This window comes from Crocodylus porosus, unplaced genomic scaffold, assembly GCF_001723895.1.
Source record: "Crocodylus porosus isolate Cpor-Errol unplaced genomic scaffold, CroPor_comp1, whole genome shotgun sequence".
NCBI classification, from domain to species: Eukaryota; Metazoa; Chordata; order Crocodylia; family Crocodylidae; genus Crocodylus; species Crocodylus porosus.
Window position 1 is genome coordinate 33,402,261 of NW_017728910.1, and position 27,099 is coordinate 33,429,359.

The 27,099-nt window shown below is 40.6% G+C and overlaps 1 protein-coding gene across 1 annotated transcript; it reads right to left on the minus strand.

Moving 5' to 3' along the window:
- Nucleotides 1-1,852: 1,852 nt before the first annotated feature.
- Nucleotides 1,853-26,236, minus strand: GRK7 (G protein-coupled receptor kinase 7). The gene is made up of 4 exons (XM_019532994.1): nucleotides 24,368-26,236; nucleotides 23,464-23,901; nucleotides 9,208-9,479; nucleotides 1,853-3,687 (listed from the first exon to the last, which is right to left on the minus strand). The coding sequence occupies exons 1-4, from the start codon at nucleotides 24,962-24,964 to the stop codon at nucleotides 3,345-3,347; spliced, it is 1,650 nt and encodes a 549-aa protein (XP_019388539.1). The 5' UTR covers nucleotides 24,965-26,236; the 3' UTR covers nucleotides 1,853-3,344.
- Between the last annotated feature and the right edge of the window lie 863 nt (nucleotides 26,237-27,099).

Sequence of the window (27,099 nt, forward strand, 5' to 3'; positions counted from 1 at the left end):
GTTCGCAGCCCCCAGCCCCTGCTTCTCCCTGCTGCAGGGTTGGGTGGAATGGCTCCCTGCCACCATGCACACTCCCGGGGGACCTGCGCCCCACAGCTCTGTACACAGGGCAGGTGCAGGCTTCCACCCTGCTTCCCTCCCCTGGGGCCTCCACAGCCTTGCGAGCATGAGCTGGCATGGCTGGAGACAGCAGAGCTCGTGGGGATCTCCTTGCTTCTGTGAGCTCCCCCTGCTGCCCTGGCAACGCGCCTCCTGTGCGTGCTGCTGTTTTGAGGGATGCAGCCCCACACTACTGCTCTCACTGCAGACCCATGCACAGGAGGCATGTCACCAGGGCAGCATGGGGGGAGCTTGCAGCTTCTCCACACGGCTCAGCTGCTCCCTGCTGTGCTGGGTGGCACCCACTGGGCTGTGGAGGCCCCAGACTAGGGAAGCAGTGTGGAGTTCACAGCAGTGAGCAACTTCTTTGTGCAACTCAGATGCTCCCTGCTGCACTGGGGCATACCTGCTGGGCTGTGGAGGCCCCAGGAGGGAAGCAGGGAAGCAGGGAACAGCAGGCCTACATGGAGAAGCTGCTTGCTGTTGCTTACTCCGCACTGCTTCCCTCCCTCGGGGCCTCCACAGCTTGGCAAGCTCTACCCAGCACAGCAGAGAGAAGCTGAGCCACGTGGAGAAACTGCTCACCACTGCAAGCTCCCCCCATGCTGCCCTGACAATGTGTCTCCTGCACACAGGGCTGCAGTGAGAACAGAAGTGCAGAGCTGTGCCACTCAAAGCAGCAGCACACATAGGAGGTATGTCACCAAGGCAGCAGGGGGAGCTTGCAGCAGTGAGATCCCCGTACGGCTTCGCTGTCTCCAGCCATGCTGGGTCATGCCTGCAAGGCTGTGGAGGACCAAGGGAAGGAAAGCAGGATGGGAGCCTGAGCCCACAGCCTGCACCTGCCCCACATACAAATCTGGGGAGCGTGGTTTCCCCCTGCCCCTGGGAATGCATGTGGCAGCGGGGAAGTGGCCCTCGCCGTCCCCCAAATGAGACATCTGCAGCCCCACCCTGCTCCCCGTTGGGGCCCTGTGGACACGCATTGCGGTCCCAAGCCCCAAACCCCAAGCACTGCTTGGCTGGGCAGCAGCCCCAGCCCTGCCCAGCTCCCTCCCCACAGGAGCCTCTTCTCTCCTCCCCTACTTACCTGCTGGAACTGTTCTGCAGGCTGCCTGGGGCCACATGCATGTATATGCATGTAGCACCCCATGTCTCACTGCCTTTCTCCGGCTCCCTCCCAGCTCCCTGAAGGCAAGAACTCTGCCAGCGTGCAGGGAGCTCATTGCAAAATTCATTTCCGAAGATTTTGTTTTCAATTGTTCTATTTTTTTTTGCAAAAAACAGCTTACTTCATTATAAAGGAGCTTTGTTCCTAGAGGCTTTGTTAACAAAGATATTACTATAGACCAGTGATCACCAACCAACGGTAGACATCGGAGCCTCTTGATCCACCAGTAGATGTCGGAGCCTCTTGCGGTAGATCTTGGAGCCTCTTGGAGTCAATCTAAGGCTGGTGTTGGGGACTGAGTTGCCCACATGAATGCATGCGCATAGTCCAACCCAGCAGGTCAGTCCACGGGGGGAGGGAAGGGGCAGAAGCTAGATTTAGTCCCCTGTGGTGAGGGACAGTGCCACAGAGGTAGGTTGAGTGGGGTCCTGGGCAGGTGAGACTTACCTGCTGGGGAAGTGTGCCCCCAACTAATTTTTTTTCCTTCTGCCTTGATCACCCCCACCCCCCAGACTTACCTGCTGGGCAGGGGGAGGTGTGACATCAGCGCATGGTAAATCTTTGCTTGCTTTTAAATGCCAAAGGTGATCTACTTAAAAAGGCTGGAGACCACTGCTGTAGACTAATTCTATTATGCATTAGCGCATTACCACAGCTTTTGCCATCATGCGCTAATGCACAGTAGAATTAGTCACTATACTTTTAGCATCTCATGTAGACACACCCTTTAGGTAGTAAACACTGAACCTAACCAATATTTTGCAGAAATGGATCCCCATATAATTCAAATCAGGATGCCCAAAAATAGGTAAATAAAAACAGAACTATATCAAATACTTTGTAAGAACTAGTAAACTATTCATTTAGATTAAAAGTATAAATATATACATAATTTTCCACCTTTAAAGCACTTATAAAAATAGTACAACATTTTTGTGTCTTATTGAATTTACATTTCTAATGCATTTAGACAGTTTTCACTTTAAAAGCCAGTTACAAACTGGTGAGATTTATTTGTAGTTTAATTTAAACTACAGGATTCACCAAAATACAGATACATTATCAGGAAGCCTGATAGAAAGTTTAACTTGGTAACAAAAAAGAACCTGCATTCACCAATAAATTACTATTTCTTTATACCTGGTATATTTACTTAATAGTATAATCTTATATAATAACAGTCAAATACTGCTCTAAATTTCACTGGTACAATATCACCCTCAGTCTATTGACATCAACCTGAAGGAGAATTTGAACTAAATCCTCACTTCTGTTGACTGTGAAACCCTTTTACAATAAGAACCTGGAATTTTCACAACTGAACCACCTACAAGCTAGAAGAAATCAAGAAATTTAGATAGCCAATGAGATCCCTAAGTTTGATGTGATGCATGAGGTCTACATTGTCTAATCACTGAGACTATTATTTCAAAATTTAAAAACTTTTACTGAAAACTGTAGAACAAAGAGAAAAACTACTGTTGTGAATAGTAACTAGGACCTCTTTAGGTAGCAAGCACTTAACATAATACCAATTTTTTGCAGAAATGGGTCCCAAAATAATTCAATTCAGGATGTTAAAAAATAGAAGTACAAACAGAAGTGCATCAATTTTTGTATAAGAACAAATAAAACTATATATTTAGACTATGGTATCCACTAATATAGCTACTGATCCAGTAAGAGAAAAAGATGTAGAGGGAGAGAAATCAAGAAAGGAAATGAGCATATTACAAATGTCAGACTCAGTTATTTTTAAAACAGGTGCCTTCTGACCATGTTATTGTTGTATGCATTTCACAGGAACACTGCTGGATTGTTATATTCCTAAATTTCTTAAAATAAACATGAGTTTTCATCTTGATAGTCTCCAGTGGAATAAAGACATTATCTCTTTTGTTAGAACAAGATTAATTAATATTGTCTATTCAGTTTAGGTCCTAACTTGTCCTGTTGATGTCCCATGTTAAATCAGCTGGGTTTTGTTTAAAATCTTAGCTGAGTTTTTGAAACACTGCAAGAATCTGGAAAGTTCCATGGTGCATCTTAACACCTTTTGTTAATGATGTGATATTTAAAACAGCACGCAAACTCCTGATTTAACTTCACCTCCATTTGCACATCCTCCAGTATCTAGCCTGTTAGGATCATTCAATTCTTCAAACAGTCCTGTTTCAATAATTTCTTCCTGCCAGGCTCGAGGGACAGCACCTGTTGCAAACTTTTTGAAGAACTTCTTATCTTTCTCATCAAATTCGATTCCTCGCACTTCAGAGAAGTCAGCAATGTCTGCAAGATCTCTGGCATAGACAACTGATGGATCTGGCACAAAAGGGGGGTCTATCAGGCCTGCATTCAACCTGTGGAAATGTATTGTTTTGAAGAAACTGTGTTTTCTTGGATCATCATCTGAGTTTCTGCAATAAACCAACAGACCGTTAGTCAACACTGTGGTGCGCAGGTTTCCAAACACACAAATCTGGTGGGTGCAGAGAAGGTGGGATATGTAACCCAGACATAGCCCTAGGGCTAAATTACAGCTCTAGAACAGGATATTCTTAGATTTGGGGAAAGTTCAAACTCCACAGTTTGAGTCTATTTGAATTTTAATTCAATTTTCCTTCAAAAGCCAAGTGTCGTTATATGACTAGTGGATTAGGATATTTTCCAATTTTTAGCCAAGAATGTAAGGTTCTTAGTGGAACTGAAGCAAAAAAGGAAGAAACACTAAAAGCCCATAATGACCTAAGAATAAAGTGAGATAGAATTCCAGTACACTGTAGGAAGAAGTACCAGGAATTAATGCACATTGACTCAGGGAACAATATTTCAGTGTGAGACTGCTGACAAGCAGAAATGAGATTAGTGGCTTTACCTTAATTCAGAAAGGTTATCTGTTCATATCATGAAACCATCAGGAAGGTCTAGTACTAAAATCTTTGTTCTCAGAAATACTCCATACTCAGTTGATTAGCCTGTTTTAGGTCAACAGAGCTACTTAAGCACAACTTAAGCAAATAAAGGTTTCCAGGATCACAGTCAGATTCATAGTTTGGTGTCCTAACAAAAATCTTAAATCACTTTCCTAATACTTTCACACCAACTTCCCCCTGTAACCAAATCTATTCTGCCACCTTACTATTAACATTACATCAACATCAACATTAACATTAAAATAGAAAAAAGAAAAACATACCTATGAGTTAAAAAGAACCATATACATTTCTGTCCTAACCAATCATCTTCATTGACATGAAAAAGCACCAAAATAGGCTGTCTGAGACTCATGGGACTGCAGACAGTCCTGCTCTTCCAAGGGCCCACATTACACAAGAATCAGAAACAAGTTGAACACCCTTCTCAGTTTGCTTCTAATTCTGGTGCCAGCCGAATGTAGTAGGTGTTCTTCAACTGCCCTCTCCAGCTCCCTATTTTGAAAATTGCACTTTGGCTCCACCTTCTCACTCCTGGTTAATATAAACAGGTCACCTAAGGCCACCAAATGTTGTAAAGAGGCATGATTGAGCAGCACAGCCATATGAGACGTGTTAGAGCAGGGGTGGGCAAAATGTGGCCCGGGGGCCGGATGCGGCCTGCCAGGCGATTCTATCCGGCCTGCTGGGACCCTAAAAAAATTACAAAATGAATATTTATCTGCCCCTGGCTGCCTATCATGTGGCCCTCCATGGCTTGCCAAAACTTAGTAAGTGGCCCTCCACCCGAAATAATTGCCCATCCCTGTGTTAGAGACAGACAGCTGGGCGAGGGAGATGCACATTACAGTGATGAGTATGGTATAAAAACATTAACCTGATATGTAAAGGGTCTGCAAACCTAGAACCAGCTTGGTTAACTAGTGACATACAAATACTGATGTAGTTGTGGAGCCTGTTCTTTGTTAGCCTAAAGAGCAATAGAACTGAGGTCAATCAGAGGAACTCACAGATCTAAGACATTCATAGATCTGTCAGTCCTCCCACAGTAACTGGGCAAGATTTATATTCAGCCCACTCAGACAGATTTGTTTTATTTTGCTTTTTGTTCCTACAATATGTGATAAAACACATCAGAACTTGATGAAGGCTCCACAATAGATTTCTTCAGTGTTTCTTCTCTTGACATAATACATTTTCTTCTGACATCACCTAGAGTAGAATTACTTAAAAAAATGAAGCTACAGGAACGCCATCTACTGGAACCTACTGATGCTTCTTTTAACTAGTCTGAGAAGATGTACTTGAACTCTCCCTGTGAGAACCTGACATCTGCACGACTCTGGTAAAAAGACACCCAAATAAATTTGACTTCTACCAAAGTCCTTTGCTAATCCTCCATAAACTACTTCTGTAGATGCCACCAGACAGTGTGGTAGTGTTGCACAAGTCTCAGGGGTGAGAAAAAGGAGTTCATCTTTCCTGAATGAACTAACAATGCTAAATCTTGACTACAAAAAGAACACTTTCAAAAGGTCAGGTGTGCAAATTAAAGCTGCCCTTAAACAGCTTTACCTTATGCAACAGGCACTTACGTAGCTAACCCAAGGTCTCACTGACTTTAGCAGAATTACAAAACTAATCTTTACATAAGGATGATCTGCTCTTGAATAGTGTCTCCAGTGTAATAGGCACAGACAGGCTTTTTTCAAAGTCATACACAGTATGGCTGGCTACCTTTTCCTCACTTTGTCCACCATATGGGTAAGGAAAAAAGGGACAATTTTGTTCATGAATGCCATTGTGACCCTTCCCCAATACTGCAAGGTATTTCTATAGTTCATAACTGAATATCATGCTCCATTCCTTTCTGAATTCCATACTCATGTCTTTAAACAACTAGCATCTTCTTCCCCTTGTATCTTTTTTCCAACTGTAGTTCTGCTTATTGGTCTAGTACAGATTTTAAAGGACCTTTTCCCAGTCCTTCAAAAGCATCAAGTGGCACAAACAGAAAAGAACATACAGAAAACAGTATGAAATGTCAAGTGACAAAATGAAAAGTGTTTGCATAAGTAACTGTCTACAAGCACCTCTCCCACTGCTAACAGATAATATAACATATAGCAGACCGAACGGCGGTATTGTGGCATAGGTACCAGAATAGTATTGTGGTTATATTAAGTCAGGCCTGTCCAGCTTCTGAGTGGCTGTGGGCTGCATCCCCCACAGGCCACAGCGATGGGGACCATATGCCACAGGGCCCAGACCAGTGCAATCCACAGGCCCCAAGGACTGCACACTGCATGCACCCTCCCCCTGCTGCACTGCTTGCAGATGTGTGGAGGTGTCTCCCCTCCCCCTTGCACCTTGTGCATCCCCACCTCATCCTCAGCTCTTCAACCACTGGCTCTCTTGCTGCACTGCACTTCACAAGTGCACCAGGCCACAGGCTCCCTCAGCACTATAGGCTACACTGGCCCAGGCTGCACTGGCCCCTGGGGTGGAAGCCAGAAGTGGAAGCCAAATGAGGGAGGGGAAGCCCACTGGGTGTTGCTGCAGTCAGAACAATGGAGGGAGTTGGAGGTAGTGGCAGCCTGGTGGGAGTCCTGGGGCCATATATTAACCCCTCATAGGCTGCATGCACCCCTTAGGCTGTCAGTTAGACAAGTCTGCATTAAACAAATGGTCTACTTCTGGTTCTGCTGTGAACTTGCAGCATGACCACAAACATGTCTCTTAATTTGTTGGAGCCTCAGTTTCCCCATCTGTAGCAACAGAGTAATGAAGTTTAGTTCATAGGAGTTCTGTGGCTAAATAAATGTACATAGAGTGCACTGCAATATCCGATGGAAAGTTCTAAATGTATTATTACTGTTATTGTACTACACACTGAATACTTCTCTGAGTAAAGATGCACTAGTGGCAAATATCCTGATTTACAAATTAGAATGCATGGCTCAATTTTAATTACTATTTGACTGTAAAAATCTTCAATAACCTGACTGCATTAGATACTAAATATTATGTTTTCTAAACAAGTGATAGGCTATATTTTCTAGGTTCATAAACCCTGTTGTTCACCATACTCTTTATAACACACAGGTGCATCTACACATTGCCCTGCGGCAATGTAGCGATGCACTACACTGCCATATGGTGTGCTATGCAGATGTAGTGATCATGTGTGTCTGCGCATGATCAGAAGTTATGTCACCATAGCGGCACAATCTCCAGGTATAGTATGTTGCTATGGCAACATAGCAGTGAAATTTACCCATGTGTCATGTGCACAGCACAGTAACCATCCATACTGCGCCGTGCTTTAGTACTTCTGAAAGGAAGTACTAAAGCATGGCACTGTAGCCATGCTTTACTTCCGAAAGGAAATACTAAAGCATGGCACTGTAGCAGTGACGTGTAGAGATGCCCACACTGAAGAATAAGAGTGCAAAATCTTCGAAGAGAAATTCCCAGTGCTTTCAACAGAAGATGTCCTTGCATAAGAACTGCAAAACAATATCTTTCACAGATAAAATTTAGAAAGATATAACACCAGCTTTCAGGAGCATTTGCAATACTTTTGCTTTCAAAACTGTTGTGAAAACTGACTAGATACAAAAGCTAGTTGTCCTTATTTATCATAATTATTAAGATAAATTAATTATATTTTACTACATTTTATAGAAAATTTTCACTGAGTCTATACATCTGACAATTTTGAGAGGTTCTGGATACCATTATAATGGAAAAGCTAAACACCTGGTAAATTTACATTCATATTTGATTAAAATAATTAAATATTCTAAATATAGCCACATCAATTTCCTATTTATTATTCTTTATTTATATACTTTTTGGATTGCTTTGTATTTATCCTGTCTTCTTAGCATCTTGCATCATGTATCAACACAAGCTATTCTAAAAGTTAAATACTATAACATCTATCTTTCCAATGATCTTACACAAAATGGTTTTGAGACCTAGAATGCCTTTGGGACACAAAACAGCTTTTGACCCAGGGCCAAATCCAGCGATCATTAACAAAGGAAAAACTTCACTGAAGTCCTAAACAGAACTTATGTCAGATAAAGACTGGGGTCCAAAGGGTGTGTCTACACATTGCTATACAGCAATGTTGCTATGGCACTGTGCTTTAGTACTTTCTTTTGGAAGTACTAAAGTATAGCACAGTAATTGCCCATACTGTGCTGTGCATGCAGCGTATGGTTAGATTTCACTGCTACATTGCCCTAGAGGTGCACAATAACAGGGAGTGTGGTGCTATAGCGATGTAGCTGCTGATCACATGTAGATCCACATAAACACTATGTTGCTGTAGTGCACTGTACGGCGATGTAGCATGTTGCTACATCACCATAGGGAGACCGGTAGACACACCCAAAGTGTATCTTTCATTATAAGGGGATGATAAGAGGTCCAAGACATTCTGCCAAAGTCTATCAAATCACTCTTTAACATGGGGGGCGCTGGAGTGGGTGATAAGAGGCCAGTTATAAGAAGCAGATGATGCAGGCTTGTATCCACAGGCCCTGAGGGAGGCAGGGGGTCTGTCCTTCCATACTGAAGTTCTGGGCCCTGTCAGAATGGTTCCTACATGCTGCCAGAAACCAGGCACTATGCATTTCGTTAATGTAGATGCAGTGCATTTTTAAGATGTGCATGCTGACTCCAAGAAAGAAAACAATCCTGTGGAAAGAGGCTGTTCCCCCACCTCCTACTGGCCCACATCCTCTCTGTTCTCCAAAGCCATGTAGAACCTACCCCACAAAACTCCAAAGAGAAACTTCTATGAATTTCTGGGGTGGGATTGGAAGACAAGAGCAACATTTTCATGGTCTTCCAAGACAGACCTGATAGAGCAGGATTCTTCCACCTCCAGGAGCACATGGGAAGATTTGAATCTATGTAGAAAGTCAAGATTTTGCATTCCTTTGTATTAAATAATGACTAGGCTTTATTAACCTTGGAAATAAATCATACCTGCTTCCTAAACGATTCTCTGTTTTCTTAGCCAAGAACAGTGTGCAAATATCTTTTGCTTCTTTTGTGAAGTTTGGATGCTCAAATGTTACCTCATCTTCTAAGGTTCTTCTTTTCACTTCATCCTTAGTGATCTTTTCTTTGAAATCCTTGAATGGAGTTCGACCTGCAATCATCTCATATATACTACATCCCATAGCAAACCAGTCCACAGAGAAGGAATAATTTTCTTCCATCAGAATTTCAGGAGCCATATAACCATTAGTTCCAGCCTATGGTAATCAAACACATAGATTTATTACTATACAGTGGCAATACTGAAATGCAAAGATACAAGCAGATTTTACTTTCCTACAGGTAATCATATATAGTCACAACATTTCTCTGAAGTGACCAGGAACAAAGTGATGAAATTCTGCATTCAGACATGACAGATGATATTTTATAGATGTATATTCACGTAATATAATTATTTTGGCACATGAACTATTGCTGTGAATAAACACCTTCCTACAAATAAATAAATAAATGTATGGAAAACATTTTAATTATTATGCACAAAGAAAAAAATGCATTTGTGCCATTTTTACATTTCAGTTGACATAAAAAGAAGTCAGAAGTAGCTTTTTAATGTTTGTTTTCACTTTATTTTCTTCTTCACATTAGAAATTCAAGTCTTGTTTACCTTTTCCCCCGACAACTATACATAGCTATGCACTGCTGAAGAACAGAAAATACATGGATATTAGGAGAGACCAGGAAAGTTAAAATAATCATCTAATGGATTTAAACACTTGTAGGGAAAATGTTCTCTTTAATTAGGATTCACCATCCACATTCTTTCTGTTAACAGTAGAGAAAGCTCCCAACATATACTACTTTTGTGTTATTTACTAGATTTTCAGGGAAAAAATAGATTCACATGATATTTTAAGGTTCATAAAGCAGCAACAACAAAATCCCTGTCAGGTCTTCTTTGTATTTTCTAAAGAAACACAAAAAAGCAAAGTATCCACTTTTTCCCTTTGAAGCTCTTTTTTAAGCAATGCATAAGCCAAACAGCCTTAGTTAATACTGTGTTGTGCAACTTTTGAGTAAAAGAGAATTAAGGCATTAGTTTCCAACTTGAACCAAGAACAATTCTAGATACAGGAATAACTGACAATGACCTGGAGATAGTGTACATTTCTAATTTTCTCTAAGGGTCAAATGCACAACACTCAGTTCTGAAGGGCAGATAGAACAAGATTCTAGTTGAATTGTATGTTGGCTATCTACAAGTTGTGCTACCATTATTAATGCTCGAGGAGACTTAACACAGACAAGATTCCCACAGATGGACCCATTTTTACCACCTTAATACTTATGCCTAAATAACAGAGCAATGAAAATGCCAGAAGTCGTTTTGGAGATTTCCTGTACCTTTCTAAACAGATGGGACTGCTGGGATATACTTTTTTTTAGCATAGTCATTACACTAGTGCAAAATTAAACAGACATTTATTTGAGATGGTGATCATCACTATTATCACCAGGAGTTTATTACTGTCTAAAAGATTCACTATCCAGAAAGTCAGAGTTGCCTTAGGAAGGAGTAACTAAAATTGCAGCTCACCTGGGGCATTTGTAAATGGTATAAAGAAGCATATATGCACAGATAGTTTTCAGTTTAAAGGTGGGGAAACAATTATGTCTTATTATTTCTCCATCTTCAGACAGAACTTTCCTTTTTTGGTTAGGTTTTTAATCCATAAGGTAACAGTTTCCTCCTATAAACCTAAATACAGTATAGTGATACAGAGTATAATACATACCCCTATACTTTCGTGTGTGTGTGTGTGTGTGTGTGTGTGTGTGTGTGTTCCTCACTCTGGTAACTTAAGTAAAACTCCCTATGGCCTCAAGCAACATAAGATGGTCTCATAGACAATCTGCATCTACTGCTGGGCTAGGCTAGTGAAAAGCAGATAGCTGATCTTGCTAGGAATACTTCCTCTTTAGAAATATGAGGTGAAATCACATACTTTCAGAGAGGCTGACAAGAAATAAAAAGAACACAAATACAAGGCAGATATGATTAATACGTACTGAAAGAGGGAACAGAGAAAATGTGACATTTTCCTCCTCTGTAACCACAGAAGCTCCTCAACGCACTGGAGTTATAAGTGACATTACAGCCTGGAAAGGATGGAGCACTCTATCTGACATGTTCCTCTGGGTGATATGCAGTACTTGGATTTTTCTACTACAAGTCAATACTGCCCCAAAAGGATTAACTTGTGGTTCCTACTCTTCCTCCATTCACTAAAGAGAAGCATTTAACTGTGGACTCAAAAATCTTTGTCAGCACATCTCCACAGAAAGCTGAGGGACCAGGAAGGTGTACAGAAAAGCTCATTTCTATACTGAAAACCTAATATGCAAGGATAGAATTGGAATTCCTTATGGATGGTGAATATCTACAGGATTGAGAAGCCATGCCACCTACCTTAATTGCATGGTTACAAACCTTTTGACCTGAAGGATTACAATAATTATCTAGTGCTCACATTCCTAGAGTATAAACAAAGTAAGGGGATTTCCAATCATAGACAGAAATTCAAGAGCTAAATGACAAAAGAAATGGAATCCATAGAGTTTTTAACTGCAGGACTCCCATTAAGTGGCTAGAAGACAGTACATTAAGCTGAGAGTATACCCACCCACTGGTCTCCAAAGCGAAAGTCAGAGAAAACCAGTTAACTTACTCCCTACCAGGTCAAAGGATATAAGAAGGCACAGTAAATTGTCTTAAAAATATAAAGTTGAGAACAGAACAGGAAGCAAAAGGCTAAAGATGCATTTGTTCGTGGGAATGGAGGTGGCAAATATCCAGCAATAGGAAGAGATTAAATCTTCAAACATTAGGTAATCTTGGATTGTTGTTAAATATCTGACTTGATTAAACTAATGAGGTTGTATCCCTTGATGTAGGTATTGTACCATTTAAATTTTTGGCAAGTATTTTTTCTTAATTAAGGATCTGCTACCATTAGGTCAAATTCTGGCTTGTGCTTGGAAATGGGAAAATAAATGCACCCCCTAAAAAGTCACCTTACTATATTGCCAAAACAGTATTCCCATATGGCCCAATCCTGCCCAAGATCAGAGCTGAGTACAGCACTATCTTCAATCCTATAGTCATTCTTGATATAACATCGGGACTATTTGTGCATAGAGGGATCATTGTCTAGCCTTTGCAGGTAAAGAAACATGCAGACCAGCCCCCTCAAAAGTTAGGCATGTCCCATTAGATATCTCCAGATTAGAAATTATGAAGAAGCACAACTTTTCAAATGAGGGAGAAATCCAGGCCATCTCTAATGCTTCTGCTGCTGCCAGCAGTTTTACTGGCATGCACCTTAGTGCAACACCAGCCAGTTTTGGTTCCACTCATACCTGACATGGAAATACTTTATCTTAGAGATTAGCACCTTTAACATTGATAGGTAAGATTCTTCATTTTTATACTTTTTCTGAAGGGCACCATTACATTAAGTTTACTATTTAAACAGAAGATGTTATAAAAACATTTCTTCCTTTTCTTCATTTAAAGAAGAACCTGAAATCCAAAACCAAAGCCAATGATATCTGAAGATAGAACCAAACTCCATGCACATTCCTTACTGTCCCGAGAAGGGCAAATTACCACTAATGCCCTGGTTACACTCTGGCATCTGGGGTCATAGGAAACAGGGTGGGGAAAGAAACACAATGCAGCTCTACTGTTTTCATCAGGACACGAACTCACAGACAGAGGAAAAGAATGAGAGGTAGTTCTCCCTACCTTTTCCCACAGCCCTTTACAAAATAAACTCAGTCAACATCATAAACCAAACAGCAAAGAAATCAGAATATCTAGCTTTTGTTTGCCATGGCACAAGAACTGTTGAACAGGGTGAAAAAACAAGCTGAGTTTAGCTCTATCAGCTGTTTCCTGGGGTTCAGTCCTTCCTTCCTCCAAGGGGTGCCAATGACTGCTTTGTTCTCGTTCCCAGCTGTTCCTCTACTCCTTGAGTAATGGCCTTAACAGACCCTGGAGGAATGTAGAATCAAACCACAGGAAACTTTTTTTCTGCACATGAGTTACTGGACCCTAGACTGGGGAAAAGGATGATTGATCTTTCTTTGTCATTCATTTCATAATGGCAGTTTGTTTTGTTTTGTTTTTCTAGAACTACTGTGAGGAGGAACTGAGCCGAACCTGAAGCAGTGATACAGAGACAGGCATCCTGTTATCTTGCCAAATATTCCCACAGCAGTAAAAACGTACTTGATCACTTCAATGGGTTGATTATTTTTAAAATCAGTGTAAAATCAGGTTTGATTAACAAATGGAAATTTTCCATTTTTGTATTGCACAAAGAAAACAGGATTTATCACAGCCTCAGTTATTGCTTAGGAAATACAAGGCTGTCATGCAGCTTCCAAGGAAATCAGTGGGCTGAGGGTTTAGCAGTATCTCAGGCCAACAAAATACAAAGAGAAACATAGTTAGATATGTTAATCAAGTCAGTTAGAAGGCAGGGGAGGGTGACACCTTAGAGACTAACTGCTTCAGAAAGGATAAAAGACCTACATAAAGTCCCAGAGGACATCATAGCCAGAGCTCCAAGAAGAATGCAGGACTTTCTCAGTCCGTGTGTATGTTCTGAATTCTAGACTAAGAATCTCAAACATTTTCACACTGTGGACCACAACCTTAAAAGAAGATGCCTTTAAAAACAAACAGGTATGAGGAGCAAAGAGCTAGCATGGCTGCCTCCAACAGCAGCTGATGTAATAATGGAGGAAATGAAACAAACATTTTGCCTGGAAGTAAGGCATAAGGTAAAATAAATTAAAAGGCATAACTGCCTTCATAACTTTACATCTGCACAGTGACAAAGGCTGCATGAAGTTGAGTGACTGGGAAGGAAGGTAGTCCAGATGCTCAAGGATGGGAAGGGAGATGGGGATGAATTATGAGTAAATTGCTCTTCCTTTTTTCTTGCTGTCTTCAAAAGTACCTAAGAAGGATTTTCTCTTGCAGTCTGGTCCACAGTGTATAAAACTGGGGTAGGCAACATTTTTTGGCTGGAGTGCCCCCCACCCAAAAGTCCCTGCCCCCCAGCCCTACTGCCCCTCACCCAAAACCCCTGCCCCACAGCATGGGCTCTGTGGCTGCCAGCAGCTACCCTGGCTCCGGGTGGTTGCTTGAACCCAGGCTGCTCCCAGCAGGGCTTGCAGCGTCCCAGCTAACTGCCGGGAGCACCCGGGATCCCAGCTGGCAGCAGCTCCCCAGAGCCGGGCTCCAAACAGCTGTGCTGGGCTCCTAAGCTAAGTTTTACCCAAACTCAGGTACTGTTTTCCTTTGAAGTGGCTAGTATTCACTTTGGATTCAAATTTGCCCAATTCGGGGAACAGTGATTGGATTCGGTGATTTGAATCAGTGTCCTGAATTGATTTAGCCAAATCTGATTCAGAGATTTGACTACTGCCAAATCAGCCGAATTTCTGAATCAAACAGGTCCCATCCCCTGCCTACTATCCCAGCCCTGTCAATGGCTGCCCGGCCCTGGCCCTAGCACCCCTCCACTTAAAAAAAAAAAAAGCCTAGCACTCACTGGATCCTGCTAGGCAGAGGGCCAATCCCCACTGCCTCCCACTGCCCTGTGCTGCATGGGGGGCTCTGCCACAAGCCCCCAGAGGCCCCAACAGCTGCTGCAGCATCTGGTGAGTGTGGGTTATTTTTTAAAAGCCAGGATGCTGCAGGCCGGTCAACCATTGACGTGGCTGGGAGAGTGGGCAGGGGATGGGGGCTAGTGGCAGAGCCCCCCACGCAGAGTGGGGCAGTGGGGATTGCCCCCTGCCTGGTAGGAGCTGTTGATTGCGGGGCTTTATTTATTTATTTATTTATTTAAAGAACCGGGAGGCTGGGGTTGGGCGGGGCAGCCACTGACATGGCTGGGAAAGCAGGCAGGGGTCAGGGGGTGCTCAGGGTGGCTGGGGCAGCATGCAGGGGATGGGGCCTCGTGGGGGTCACCTCATGGTTCTCTCCTCCCTGCTCCAGCTGCCCCCCACCTCCACTTACCAGCACAGAGTCCAGGTCAGCTTCCTGCAGCAGTGAGTGGGGACTGCCTGAATCTCTGAATCTCTCTGAATCTTTCAAATTGATTCAGACCTTTTTATTGGTCTCCCAATTTGATTTGGATTCGGAAATTCGGCTGCTGAATCAGGCTGAATCTCCTCCGAATTGAATCAGCACCTGAAGATTCTCACAGCTCTAGTGATAATACAGCCCTTCTGGAAAGCATTGTTCTGAAGATTAATTATTCAGTGGCTGTGCAGTATATAGAACATAGCATTCTTAGTGAAGGGAAGGATTTCAATCAACTCTATTTATACTTTCTGAGATACTTAATAAATTAATGTAAAAGCAGTATCACAGCTTTGCACAGTATTGTATGTAGGCAGTTTACTCAGAGGAGACATCAAAGAAATACTATGTTCTGTTCAGGTATATTTTTCTTTTTATTTATGAAGTCTCTCTGTTAATACTCTTAGAGGCTTAAGAAATATAAGCAAGCTGACTGTGAGAGGGTCATGTGAGATGCTGAGCACTCCTGACTGTCTCTGAACTCTGTAGGAGTTGAGAGAGCCTGGCATTCTAGGTACCTCTCATAACTGGGACCCATGACAGAGTTGTTTAAAATAATTCTGAATTAAGAGACAAATTTATCCTCTAGGTATATGGATAGAAAGCCACATGCTTTGCTGCTCCTGTGCCTTTATTTGTTGGAAGAGGACAACACTTTTCTTTTGAGTCTCTTTGGGCAGGCTCTGATGCCCCTAAAGATACTGAATAGAACCTTACACTGGTTTTCAGTGTAGGCAAGGACCCATGGATCTGGACCTGCATCTGTAAGTAGACTACAGCTTATTGACTACACCCAAAAAATTTTTGTGACAAAGGCTGTCAAAAAATTGTTTGAAGGTTAATATTGCTGTCTGCATATTTTAGGCAATACAGCCCTTTACCAGACAAATGCCTGCTTCTGAAGGTTAAACTAATGTGAAGATGATAAAATATGCTGACTGTGGAAACTGTCAGAAAAGTTCCTATACATCATAAATAAGAGTATGAATTTCAAACTACCACATACCCTGATTTTATATGGTACTTGAAGACATTACTCCAACACACTTAGGCCTCATAGTTTCCAGAATAATTAACATGGAAAAAGAGATTAAATAGTATCATTTAACACTTACATAGCATTTTTTACCTTCAGAGGGCTTCACTAACCAATCTTCCTGCCAGCCCTCTGCACTATGTTAAACTGCTTTTATAAACTGGAAACTAATATGAGTTTATTCTAATGTTGTGCTGTGCAAGACTTTTTAAGGCCAGACTATACCTGTTTTTGTTACTACAGATGAACAGGAAACATAAAAAGATGCCTTAGAGGAGAAAATATCTTTCCTTGACAGAAAAGAATATTTGATGGCCACCTGTGTCTCTCCCCTTTGTAGGAAATGCTCTGGAAATAGGAGAGTTGGTGGTCACATTGTGCTCTGGGCTCCTGAACAACCTGGGGTAGAACAACCTGTCAGCCAGACCCAGATCTGGTTGAAGCAGAAAAACAGTTTGGGGTTACTCTTCCTGCCCCACTCCTCTGATCATCGACACATCTGAGGAACAAGGCTTTCATATTTGTAAAGTGCTGTACAGTTGATAGAAAACAATGTGAAACATTATACTACTATATAATGCCATTAATATCCTTTATACCACCTGACACCTTCAATATTAAAAAAACAGCAAAAAGCAATGAAAAAGAGAATAAATCCAACATATCATACAGTTATGATATGCTGGTTTTGAAAGTATTAAATAGTAGTAACAAAACAGTTTTGCTGGTAATTCTGAATAAATACAGTAATTCTGAACAAACTGTTTCATTTTGAAAGAGTAAAGGAAGAACCACTTTCCCAAACTTTTAACCAATATGATTACAGTGTGCTAATGAACAAAGGTCAGATGTATAAGAATAAGCCAAATTATTTTTATTTCACAATCCTAACCTCACCCCACCAGTTCTTAACAGTCTTGAAATTAAACTGCAAGTTTCAGGAACATCTAAATAGATTTTCTTCTGTTTTCCTAAGAAATATAATCTCACACAAAACAAATACCCAGGAGGGTAAAAGGACATTTGAATATGAATTTAATCAAAACACGTTTTTCTTATATAAATATTATGATGTCCCTGAAATATATAAACCACAGCACAGGGAGACTGTAAAGAAGTCTATATTAATGTTTTAAAGGGGTTTGATATTATGATTATCATAATGTCAGAAGAACATCTCTGTGTTTGTTTAGTTTTATTGCTTGCCCTGTCAGTGTAGTATTTAACGTCTTACTCTCTAGCTTGTGTGTGCACACTCAGAAATCTGTATAAATAATTTACACACAACAGATTTGGTGTACCACAATAGAATTTGGTAAGATCATGAGATGAGAGGATGCTGGAATCAACAGCAAAGGCCATGGACATGAGATACATTTGTAGTGCTATATATGTCTTTATAGTGTTATATGTTCAGGGTATCTGCAGCACCACAAAATTGGGGGATTTGCCACAAAAATGGCAAAACTGCCTGTTTCAAGCACATGAACTTTTTTGTAGCATCACATAACAAGTGAACAGTTACACATAGCACTACAAGAGGTCTCTCAGTCCTTCAGCATCCCACAGTGCTCTTTCCTCCCTCCCCCCATCCATGTGGGAGGGAGGAAGTTTGGCTGGCTCCCTGACAGATCATAGGGCACAGAGATGCAGTTTGGTGGGCAGGAAATGGAGAAGATGGGCTGTGAGAGCTTCTTTTGCTCTCAGTAGGGAAGAAGAGAATTCATCTTTAACAGTTGCTGATCCAGGACCAGACTGGGAGCAGATGCTGGGTTGACTGCTATCAGGCTCACTGACAGGCTCCCGTAGGGTTGGAGGAAGCTAAGGAGGAGTCCCTTATCACCCTCTGGCTGAAGAGCACACTGCTAAATACCTTCCTAGAGACTTTGTAGCATTTCAGCCAGGGAGTTCTGCACGTGTTCACAGTCCCACAACACTCTATTCACGTGTTCCCATGGCACTCTCTGCACATGTTCACAGACAATGTTGCATTGACTTCAATGGAAGAGGTCCCTAACACCAGACCTACTGCATACATGAAAGCCCTGAAGTTAACACCCTGAGGAATATCCTGCTTAGTTTTTTTACAAAAGTATTCCCAGTAAATTCAATGTTATTGTTCACATGGGTAAGACAAACAGGATTTACCTACTACGCAAGAATACAAGATGAGCATATGTGCAATGTGGCAGAATTATAACTTCTGTGTCTACCTTTGTCTAGATCATCCTTTCCTGTAGTAAAACCAATGAGGTGAAGATTGGGCAAGAAAAATGATGTGAAGATCCATTTAAGGCAATGCTCTCACAGTGTTCTGTCAAGGAGGTGGGATTTAAATGATGGCATAGTAACAGCCCATGTTGTGCCGTGCTGGCAATGCACAATTATTTTTAGCCACTACATCGCCATAGCAATGCAGTATGCCGAGTGGATGTGTTGCTATGGCAATGTAGAGGCAGCATCACGATTTTTGCCCACAAACACAGACACTATGTCATTGTAGCACATTATCACCTTGTCTAATGCACTGTCTTTCCTCAGAAAGACAAAATCTAGAACAATAGTTTAGACTCAAGATGCCCCTTGCTAGACTCAAGTCATCCCTCATTAGTCTCAAAACACACATTGGAAAATGTCAGCTCTTAGTTTTCACTCATTTTTTGTCTACAGAAAAATAGTAGAGCAAGTCTTGTAAGAACCCAGAAAGACCACAACAGGTCAGAATGCTTTTAACACTATTGATTCCTATTTGAAATCTCTGGGTTGAGAACCCTGGTTGAGAATCACTGACCTAGAGGTTTATAAATTTAAGTTCCAATGGTGCTTGGCCAATAAGAGCCATAATCAGGGCAACTCTAAGAGTAAGAGGAGAGTAATTAGATTCTATACACAGACAATTATACATTTGTTATAATATTCCAAATATAGAATCTCATTTATGGAAGGTTTTGTTAAATTCATGCTCCCACTGCTGGAGTGTGGAAAGCAGAGGTGAAGGGCAAGGGGGAAGACTCTTGCTCCTTGCTCCTCTGGCCCTTGTACTCCTGTATCTGCCCCCTGCTGCCCCACCCCCACACCTTGCCCCCCCATGTCTATGTCTATTCCCATTGAAGCCTGCCCTCTATCCCCTACTGCCCCCTGCAGCCTACCCACCCCACCTGCTTTCCCCCCATGCATACTACTCCATTCCTTGACTCCATTTACCTTCTGCTGCAGTTCTACTTCTCTGCTGTAGTCAGCAGCAGTGTGACCCTGGCCTGACCTCAACCCAGCCAGTCCAGGGTGAAGCAAGGTCAGGACAAGAACTGGAGCAGAAGGTAAGGGGGATCAGGACCAGATAGGTGGGAGGGAGAGCAGGGAGTGGGGGAGGCAGTGTTGGGAGGCAGGCATAGGCATGGTTGGCAAGGTGTAAGGAGGCAGGTAACAGGCCCCTCCCATGGTCTCCCCTACACTCTCCCCACCTGTGTGCCCCCTCCCCTGCCAAACAAGCCATTCGGGCCAAGGCAAGCAGTGGCTCAGCTCAGGCTTGAGCCCTGGGCTTGGGGCTAAAGCCAGAGCTGAGTCACCATCTGGCCTGGACCAGTATTTAAATCCAAGACTGGCTATTTCTCCCCTCTGCTGATTGGGAAAGAAAACTCATCTTGGATTTGAGTAAATACAGTATTTAGCTTGCATAAAGCATGCCTAAGAAGCTTGATTACTTTATAATTATGAAGGGCATAACAAAAACTGACCACTTCCCTCTAATTTTGTGACTCCTATAGCACAAGGCTTACTCTTGGTACTATAGAAAGCTAATACTTGGAGGAGGGTTACCCAAGTAAGCTAACATATGCACACTTCTACATAAAAGAATGGGGCTATGCATATCTAGAAGACCAGGTCTGCTGTATGCTCACTCTAAGGAAAATTAATATATTGCTCAGACACTATGTATAATTCTTAATCACTCTTCTTTTTAGATATTCTTTAGGCATCTTCAAATCAGGAACTTTTTAAAGGAATCTGCAATTCCATCTACAAGGCTTTGGATGCTGGAACCAGCTGGCTTCTGAGAAAAACTAAGCAGCATTTCCTTACAGACATTAAAGTTGTCTAAACTTTAAAATTACTACTAGTCCTTTATTTATTTACAACTGTTTCCAATGCCATTGACAGATGTTATTTTTGTAGCACTACGTAATGCTTCAGTGCTTAGAGCACTATGGGGTGTGGCCATGAAGGTCGTCGCACAAACTTATGTAATTTACAGCACAGACAGGACAAAATATCACTATTCTTATACATGACATTTTACAATTCTGATATAATGAGATGTATATTTCATAGTTGTATGGTTACTGCCAAAACATAGGGGATCAGTATTTTTAAATATGGTGCTAAAAGCCAGACATCTGCTCCATTTTCAGATACCTATAGGAGTCATGATTTTCTAAGGTGCCAAGTACTGATGAACTTCAATGAAAATTGAAACGGTCCATCTCTGAAAATCCAGGCATTTTTTAGGTGCTTAAATATGAATTAATATGCCTACATTGAGGCACCAAATTTGAACATCTAATATAACCTACTCAAAATGCTGAAGACTTTTTGCAACATTTTAATGCTATTGTTTTAATACCAGTTTTGATCACTTGGCTTAATATATACAATCAAAGTTATCTCCTTTTTATAGATAACGCAAGCAAATTTAGACAGTCACAAAGGGTCAGATTCCTTAAAGATATTTATATGCCTAAAAATATAAAAGTGCTTACTGGGGTTTTTCCAAAGTGCCTAGGTACTTTGCTCACATTAAACCAAAGGAAATTAGGTGCCTAGCTACATTTGAAAATCATAGTAAGGGGAGGCCCACCGACTGCAGTAGCATTACTTTTGGTACGAGGTACTAATTACTATGAGTAAAGTATCACAATATGGGCTTGAGAAGACTCCTTTCTCCAGTTCTTTAGGGAGTATTTCAGCAAAAACAAGGAAGGTAACACTTCATACTACTGCTCTTATTAAGGTGAAACACAAGAAAAATGCATAAACAAATATAAAACATTCTAACACATTAGAATGCATTATACATTACCAAGAAAAAAAGTGAAACTTTTTCTTTATATGTCATCTTGAACGGTAACTGAAATTGATATAGTAAGATAGTTTTCTCTCACATACACACTAACTCTAAATAACTGTCATTACAACATTGATGACTTTTATTTTCATCTGTTTAGATAAAACTTTTATCTATATCTTCCATACAGACACATAAAAGCATTTATTTACCATGCATGATGGATATAAATAAATAAATAAAATATTTATTTATCATGCACAATGGATATGTATATATGATAAAAATAAAAATATTTATTTATAATGCATGATGGGTATGTACATATCCATCATACATAATAAATAAATATTTTTATTTTTCTGTACAGGAGATAGAAATACAAGTTTTATCAGAAAAGATCATGATAAAAGTCATCAATATTGTAATAACAGTTACTTAGGAAAAATGTTTGCAACATAGCTGTTCCTTATGGTTAAAGCACAGTTCCATCCTAAGACACAATGATACCTAGCATCTCTAAGGCTATAGCATGCTTTTAAACAAGATTTAAACATGATTAGAAACTATTTTATTACAAAATGGAACCATGTTTTAAATATGTTGTTGGATGACCAGGTTGTAATAAGGTTCTCCAACACAGTTGGTTTAAGTCTATTTGGAGTCTCAAAGACAGACCTGTTTTTAAGTGGTAGAGCAATGCCTGGGCTTCAATACATTATAAAGCATTAAAAATAAATTATTTATAACTTTTAAATTGAAATTAAAAATGCTTTATAATTATGTTTTTATTGCTCTGTGGTAGTGAATAAAAGTTTTTGAGCTGCTCGTGGTAAGGTTCAAGTGAACACTTCAGTCATGTTATCCAACTTTTGCAAATAGCTTTAGGACATGCTAGTCATTTCAGATCTACAGTAAAATATATATTGGCCACAGAAAAATACATTTTCTGGTACAGCTTCTAATTTTACAAGTAACCATGTCAAACTAGTAGCAATTGTTTACATTTGTATGCATACATCACATTGTAATTTGTACAAGCAGTCTTGTGCATAGTATAAGACAGAGTACAAATATAATGTAACTAGTTAGGGGCTCTAGGTGCAGTACTTCTAAAAATAACATTACAAACTGCTGTTTTTTCAAATAATTAAGATACTCCTTAAAACATTCACTCATTGTATATGTCTATTTGTTCTGGTTAAATAGAAATAAGCATGCTTACCATATCTATGTAACATAATACACCTTTCTTGTGTAACCCTCATGACATTACCACTTTAAATCTGGATCAGTGTATAATCACTGCTACAGATATCACTAATGTGCTGCACATTCTAATTTAAGTAGCAAAAATAACCAACCATCATTGTTTTTTTCTCTTATTTTCACACCCTTCCATTCAAACCTCACTTAGCTTTCACATATCTTTAAACTACAGGCTTTGGGGTCAGGAAATTTTCTTTGTATGGATGCTGCATAGATCACTTCTTACACAGCTCCATGCACATGTAACACTACCTACCACCAATATTAAGATTTACAAAAACTATAGGAAATGGAAGAAACGCCTATCCCCTAGAAAGGAACCATACCCTTGGTTCTCTCATTACATGAACAAACCACTCTGGTTAGGTCCCTAATTAAGCACTGTAGCTCATGAAAAGTAACCTGTCTCAGTTGCAAGGTATCTGTGCTAGTACCTCTAAAATGCCTATTTTGAGCTAAGGGGCTATTCCAAAAGAAATAACAGATGGATTTGTTCTTTTATTTCTCTGTGAAGAGGTAAGTTGCATTACTGTATCTAGCAGCCAAAGAGTTAATTAACAAATCCTCTTACCAACTGTCACTTAGAATGAAATGTTCACATAAGGTCTTTAGTGAAGAACAAATCCTAAAGAATTAAGACTTGTTCTCATAACGTATTAGAAATAGAATGGTTTCCCTCCTCTCTTCCCTGCACAGTGAACTTGCACTTACCCTCTGGTTGATGGGTTTCCCCTCTTTCACTTCCACTGCCAAACCCAAGTCAGACAACCTGCAGTGGCCATCATCATCCAGAAGGACATTTTCTGGCTTCATGTCCCTGTACACAATGTTAATGGAGTGAAGATGCAGAATCCCACAGGTGATCTGAGCTGAATAAAAGATGACTCTGCTCATTTCCAAGCCCCTCTCACCAATGTTGTAGATGTGGTATTTAAGATCCCCTCCATTCATGAGACTTATGACTAAACATAGGTGGCTTTTGCTCTCAAAGGCATAGGCAAGGGAGACTATGAAACGACTGTTGACCTTCTCCAAGATTTCCTTCTCTAGCAGAGCCATCTTCTCCCCACTTTTCTTCTTTAACCTCTTCTTATCTAGTTTCTTACAAGCATACATCTTGCCAGTGTTTTTTACTTGGATGGCACACACCTAGAGGAGAAGGATACAAGTAAAGTAAGTAGTTTATATACACACATTGGAGGTGAAACAAGAATGGCAGTGGTTAGGACCTGGAAAAGCATGAAGTGCAAGAGGGCACTGTTTGTGATTCATGTGATGGGCAGCATTAGCAAGGGGATATAAGAAGAATAGGGAATTGGTCCATTTTACTTGGATGGCTCTATGTAGAGTTAATTTTTTCTCTGGGGAGCCTGTTTTATCTAGGTTTGGATAAAATAACACCATGAAAACAGAAATGTGGGTGTCTTGGGACAGCCTCCCACTTGCCAAAAATGGAGTTACATCATATTATGGAGTCTAAGGAAGTGATTTTTTTTAAGGCATTGGCCATCTACTTAGTCTATTATAGGCTTCTCCTGGCATTGCTCAAACCCATCTATTGTCTTAGGGAAGAAGGGGAGGGGGTGGGAGTTGCTTTCCAAAGTAGAGTGCCTACCTCTCCAAAGCCGCCTTTGCCCAACACCCGGTACTCATAGAAATACTTTTCATTTACTGGCTGCTTCTCAAAGACTTTCCACTGAAGGAACTTGTCATAGAAGCGACTGTTCTGGAATTCCTGAAAGGGCTTGTCCTGGAGGAAGGCCTTGCTCTCCTGCTTGGCCAGCTCTACAACATTCTCATAATCCTTTTCAGTGGCTTCCTGGCACTTGCTGGCCAGGTTTGAGCTTATGAAGGTCAGATAGCTGCTGGAGCCAGACTTGAGAAAGTTAGTGAACAGGCTCTCTACAATACTATTCTTGGTGCTGTCTTCTGCCACCTCCCATCTGGACACTTCATCCAGAAAGTTCTTGACTATGACATATTCAGGCACGGTCTCTAAGAACTCCCTGAACATCTTCTTGCCAATGGGCTGCACTTCACAGGTGCTCTCATAATCAGCAGGAATAGACTGCCTGATCTCATGGTTAGCTTTGGGAAGTGAGAGGCTCCTACGTCTCCGCTGAATCTCCTTGGCATCTCCATCGGTGCTCTTCCGGGCCTGCAGGTATGCTGTATTGGCGATCAGGTTATCCAGCCCCGCCATGTCACACATCTTGGCGAGTTTTTGGGGTGGTAAAGCCTGGCTGGGTCTGTGACTGACTGGTCCTGGTGCTGCTACTGCTGCTGCTGCCCTGTTCTTCTCTCTGCCTGTGTGTGTGTGGGTTTCAGAGACACTGGGAAGACAAACTGATTTAGCATTAAATACCTCTCAAGGATTTTCACTAAGTACCTTTAGGTGTATGTACCATTCGTGGAAAGTGACTGGTAAGAGGTTTCTCTCTAAGGAGCTTTGACTTTGCTATCTATAGCCAGTGAGATGACATCCCAGACAAACCTTCCCACTGCTGGCACTGAACAGGCAGAGTTTAGTTAGTGTCCCTCAGCCCCGCAAACATGCCAGAATTTCCTTATTTCCAGTGTCTATGGTGCTCTAATCCCTGGAAGGAGGACAGGTAGGAGACAAAGGAGGTTGCTCTTCCTGTAGCATACTTAACACTGGGGTTCTGGGAATTATGCTCTTTTTCCTTTTTTGCTGAGGGAAAAAAGCTTTTACCAGAGGCAACTCACTGCCATCTGTGACACAAAAGCTGAAAGAGGAACACTGGGTGCTTGGAATTTGTTTAATCAGGCCCATTCTCTGGACACAAACATTTCCCCTAGCTGAAACCAAGAGAAATATCAACTGTTGTAACCTGCACATATCTGCTGCTTCTTATAAAGGAACAGAAATCAGATTAGGTGAAGAACATGCCAAGAATTGTTGCTGCCCTAAAAATACTGTTTTCTAGCTAGTCTGAGGCTCCCTTATACACAGCAAAGGGGAAGTCAACCTAAATTTGTATACTGCAACTATTTCTGTTATACTCTAAAAGAACAGGTTTTCTTTTCTTTTATCTCCTCTAAAACATTTCAAACCACAGTCCAAATGTTGAGTCCTGATAATGTCATTCATACCAAGAGAGTCTTCAGTACCAAAGACTTTCTGGTTCAGCTCTTGGTAATTCAAGAGGAATTAATGGTATAGGAGATATTGGCCAACTGAGAGTTAATTCCCCAACTAAGAATTAAGTTGAGCATAGGGTTGAATATGACCAACTAACATGCATTTGATTCCTCCCCTTCTCCAATCATGTTGCCAAACCATACTAGTTAATACTGAGAACACAGATTTAAAAAAACCCAAACAACCCCCTATTTTTCTGATCTTAAATACAGCTATAGATAGATGTCTCAGTTGTTTACATGATCTGGAACCTGTATTTCTGTAATTCAATAGAAGTTTAACATATATAAGAAATATCTAATTGAACTATTTTTAAAATTACCAATCTGCTATGTATATCAAACATGGAAAATGTATTGTGTTGCCTACAGTATGTTTAAATCCAAGTGAATGTATAAAGTTAGGATGTATCCTTAGGTTATTACCTTGATTACTATTTTATTTGCTAATATACACTATTCATTATGGTAAAGGATAAAAGTATTAAAAATAAGGTTTTTAGTAACAGAAAAACTATTCTTCATTAACCATAGTGATCTTGGTGAGTCTTATTAAAAATTTAGCATTGTCTCCATTGAGCAATACCTATTTACCTATATTAAAATATTACAATGGTTAGTAATTGCCTAGTAGACAGACAGTAGAAGTTTTTTGTACTCATGCTCTCCAAGGGCTCTGTAGTTTCATGGTGCAATAACACAAAATTGGCTATTTTAAAACTTTTCATGTTTTAGTTAAAAAAATAAATAAAAGAAACACATACACACTCTCGCAGAATAGGTACATATTAATATTACCAGTATTTTGCTGAAAGGTAGAATAGAGCAAATAATTTCCTTCAAAATACACCTTAAATCCTTTAAAAGAAGTAGAAATTATTAAAATATTTTTGTTATACTTCTAAGTCAACTGTAATGAATTATGTATATTCTAATTTGCTGCTGACAATCTTGAAAGTGTATGAAAAATGCAAAATAGTTCATTTCAAGAGAAAAATATCTCCCAAGACCACATGCAGCTTTCTCCTAAAAATCATGGTTTTTAATCATATTATTAATATAATTTCAACCCTTAAAAACCGTGCTGTTTGATTGATATTTTCTACTAAAGTAGGGAGTGTCTTGAGGAACATTTAAGAATGACATATTGGAGTTAATATTCAGGATTTTCTCCTTAGAGTCTTG

Coding starts and splice junctions, on each gene's coding strand:
- GRK7 (XM_019532994.1), bottom strand. CDS start 24,964: ATGTGTGACATGGCGGGGCTGGATAACCTGATCGCCAATACAGCATAC. Junction 9,480..23,463: donor GGAAACCCATCAACCAGAGG/GTAAGTGCAAGT, acceptor TGATTACCATAG/GCTGGAACTAATGGTTATAT. Junction 3,688..9,207: donor GAGAATCGTTTAGGAAGCAG/GTATGATTTATT, acceptor GGTTTATTGCAG/AAACTCAGATGATGATCCAA.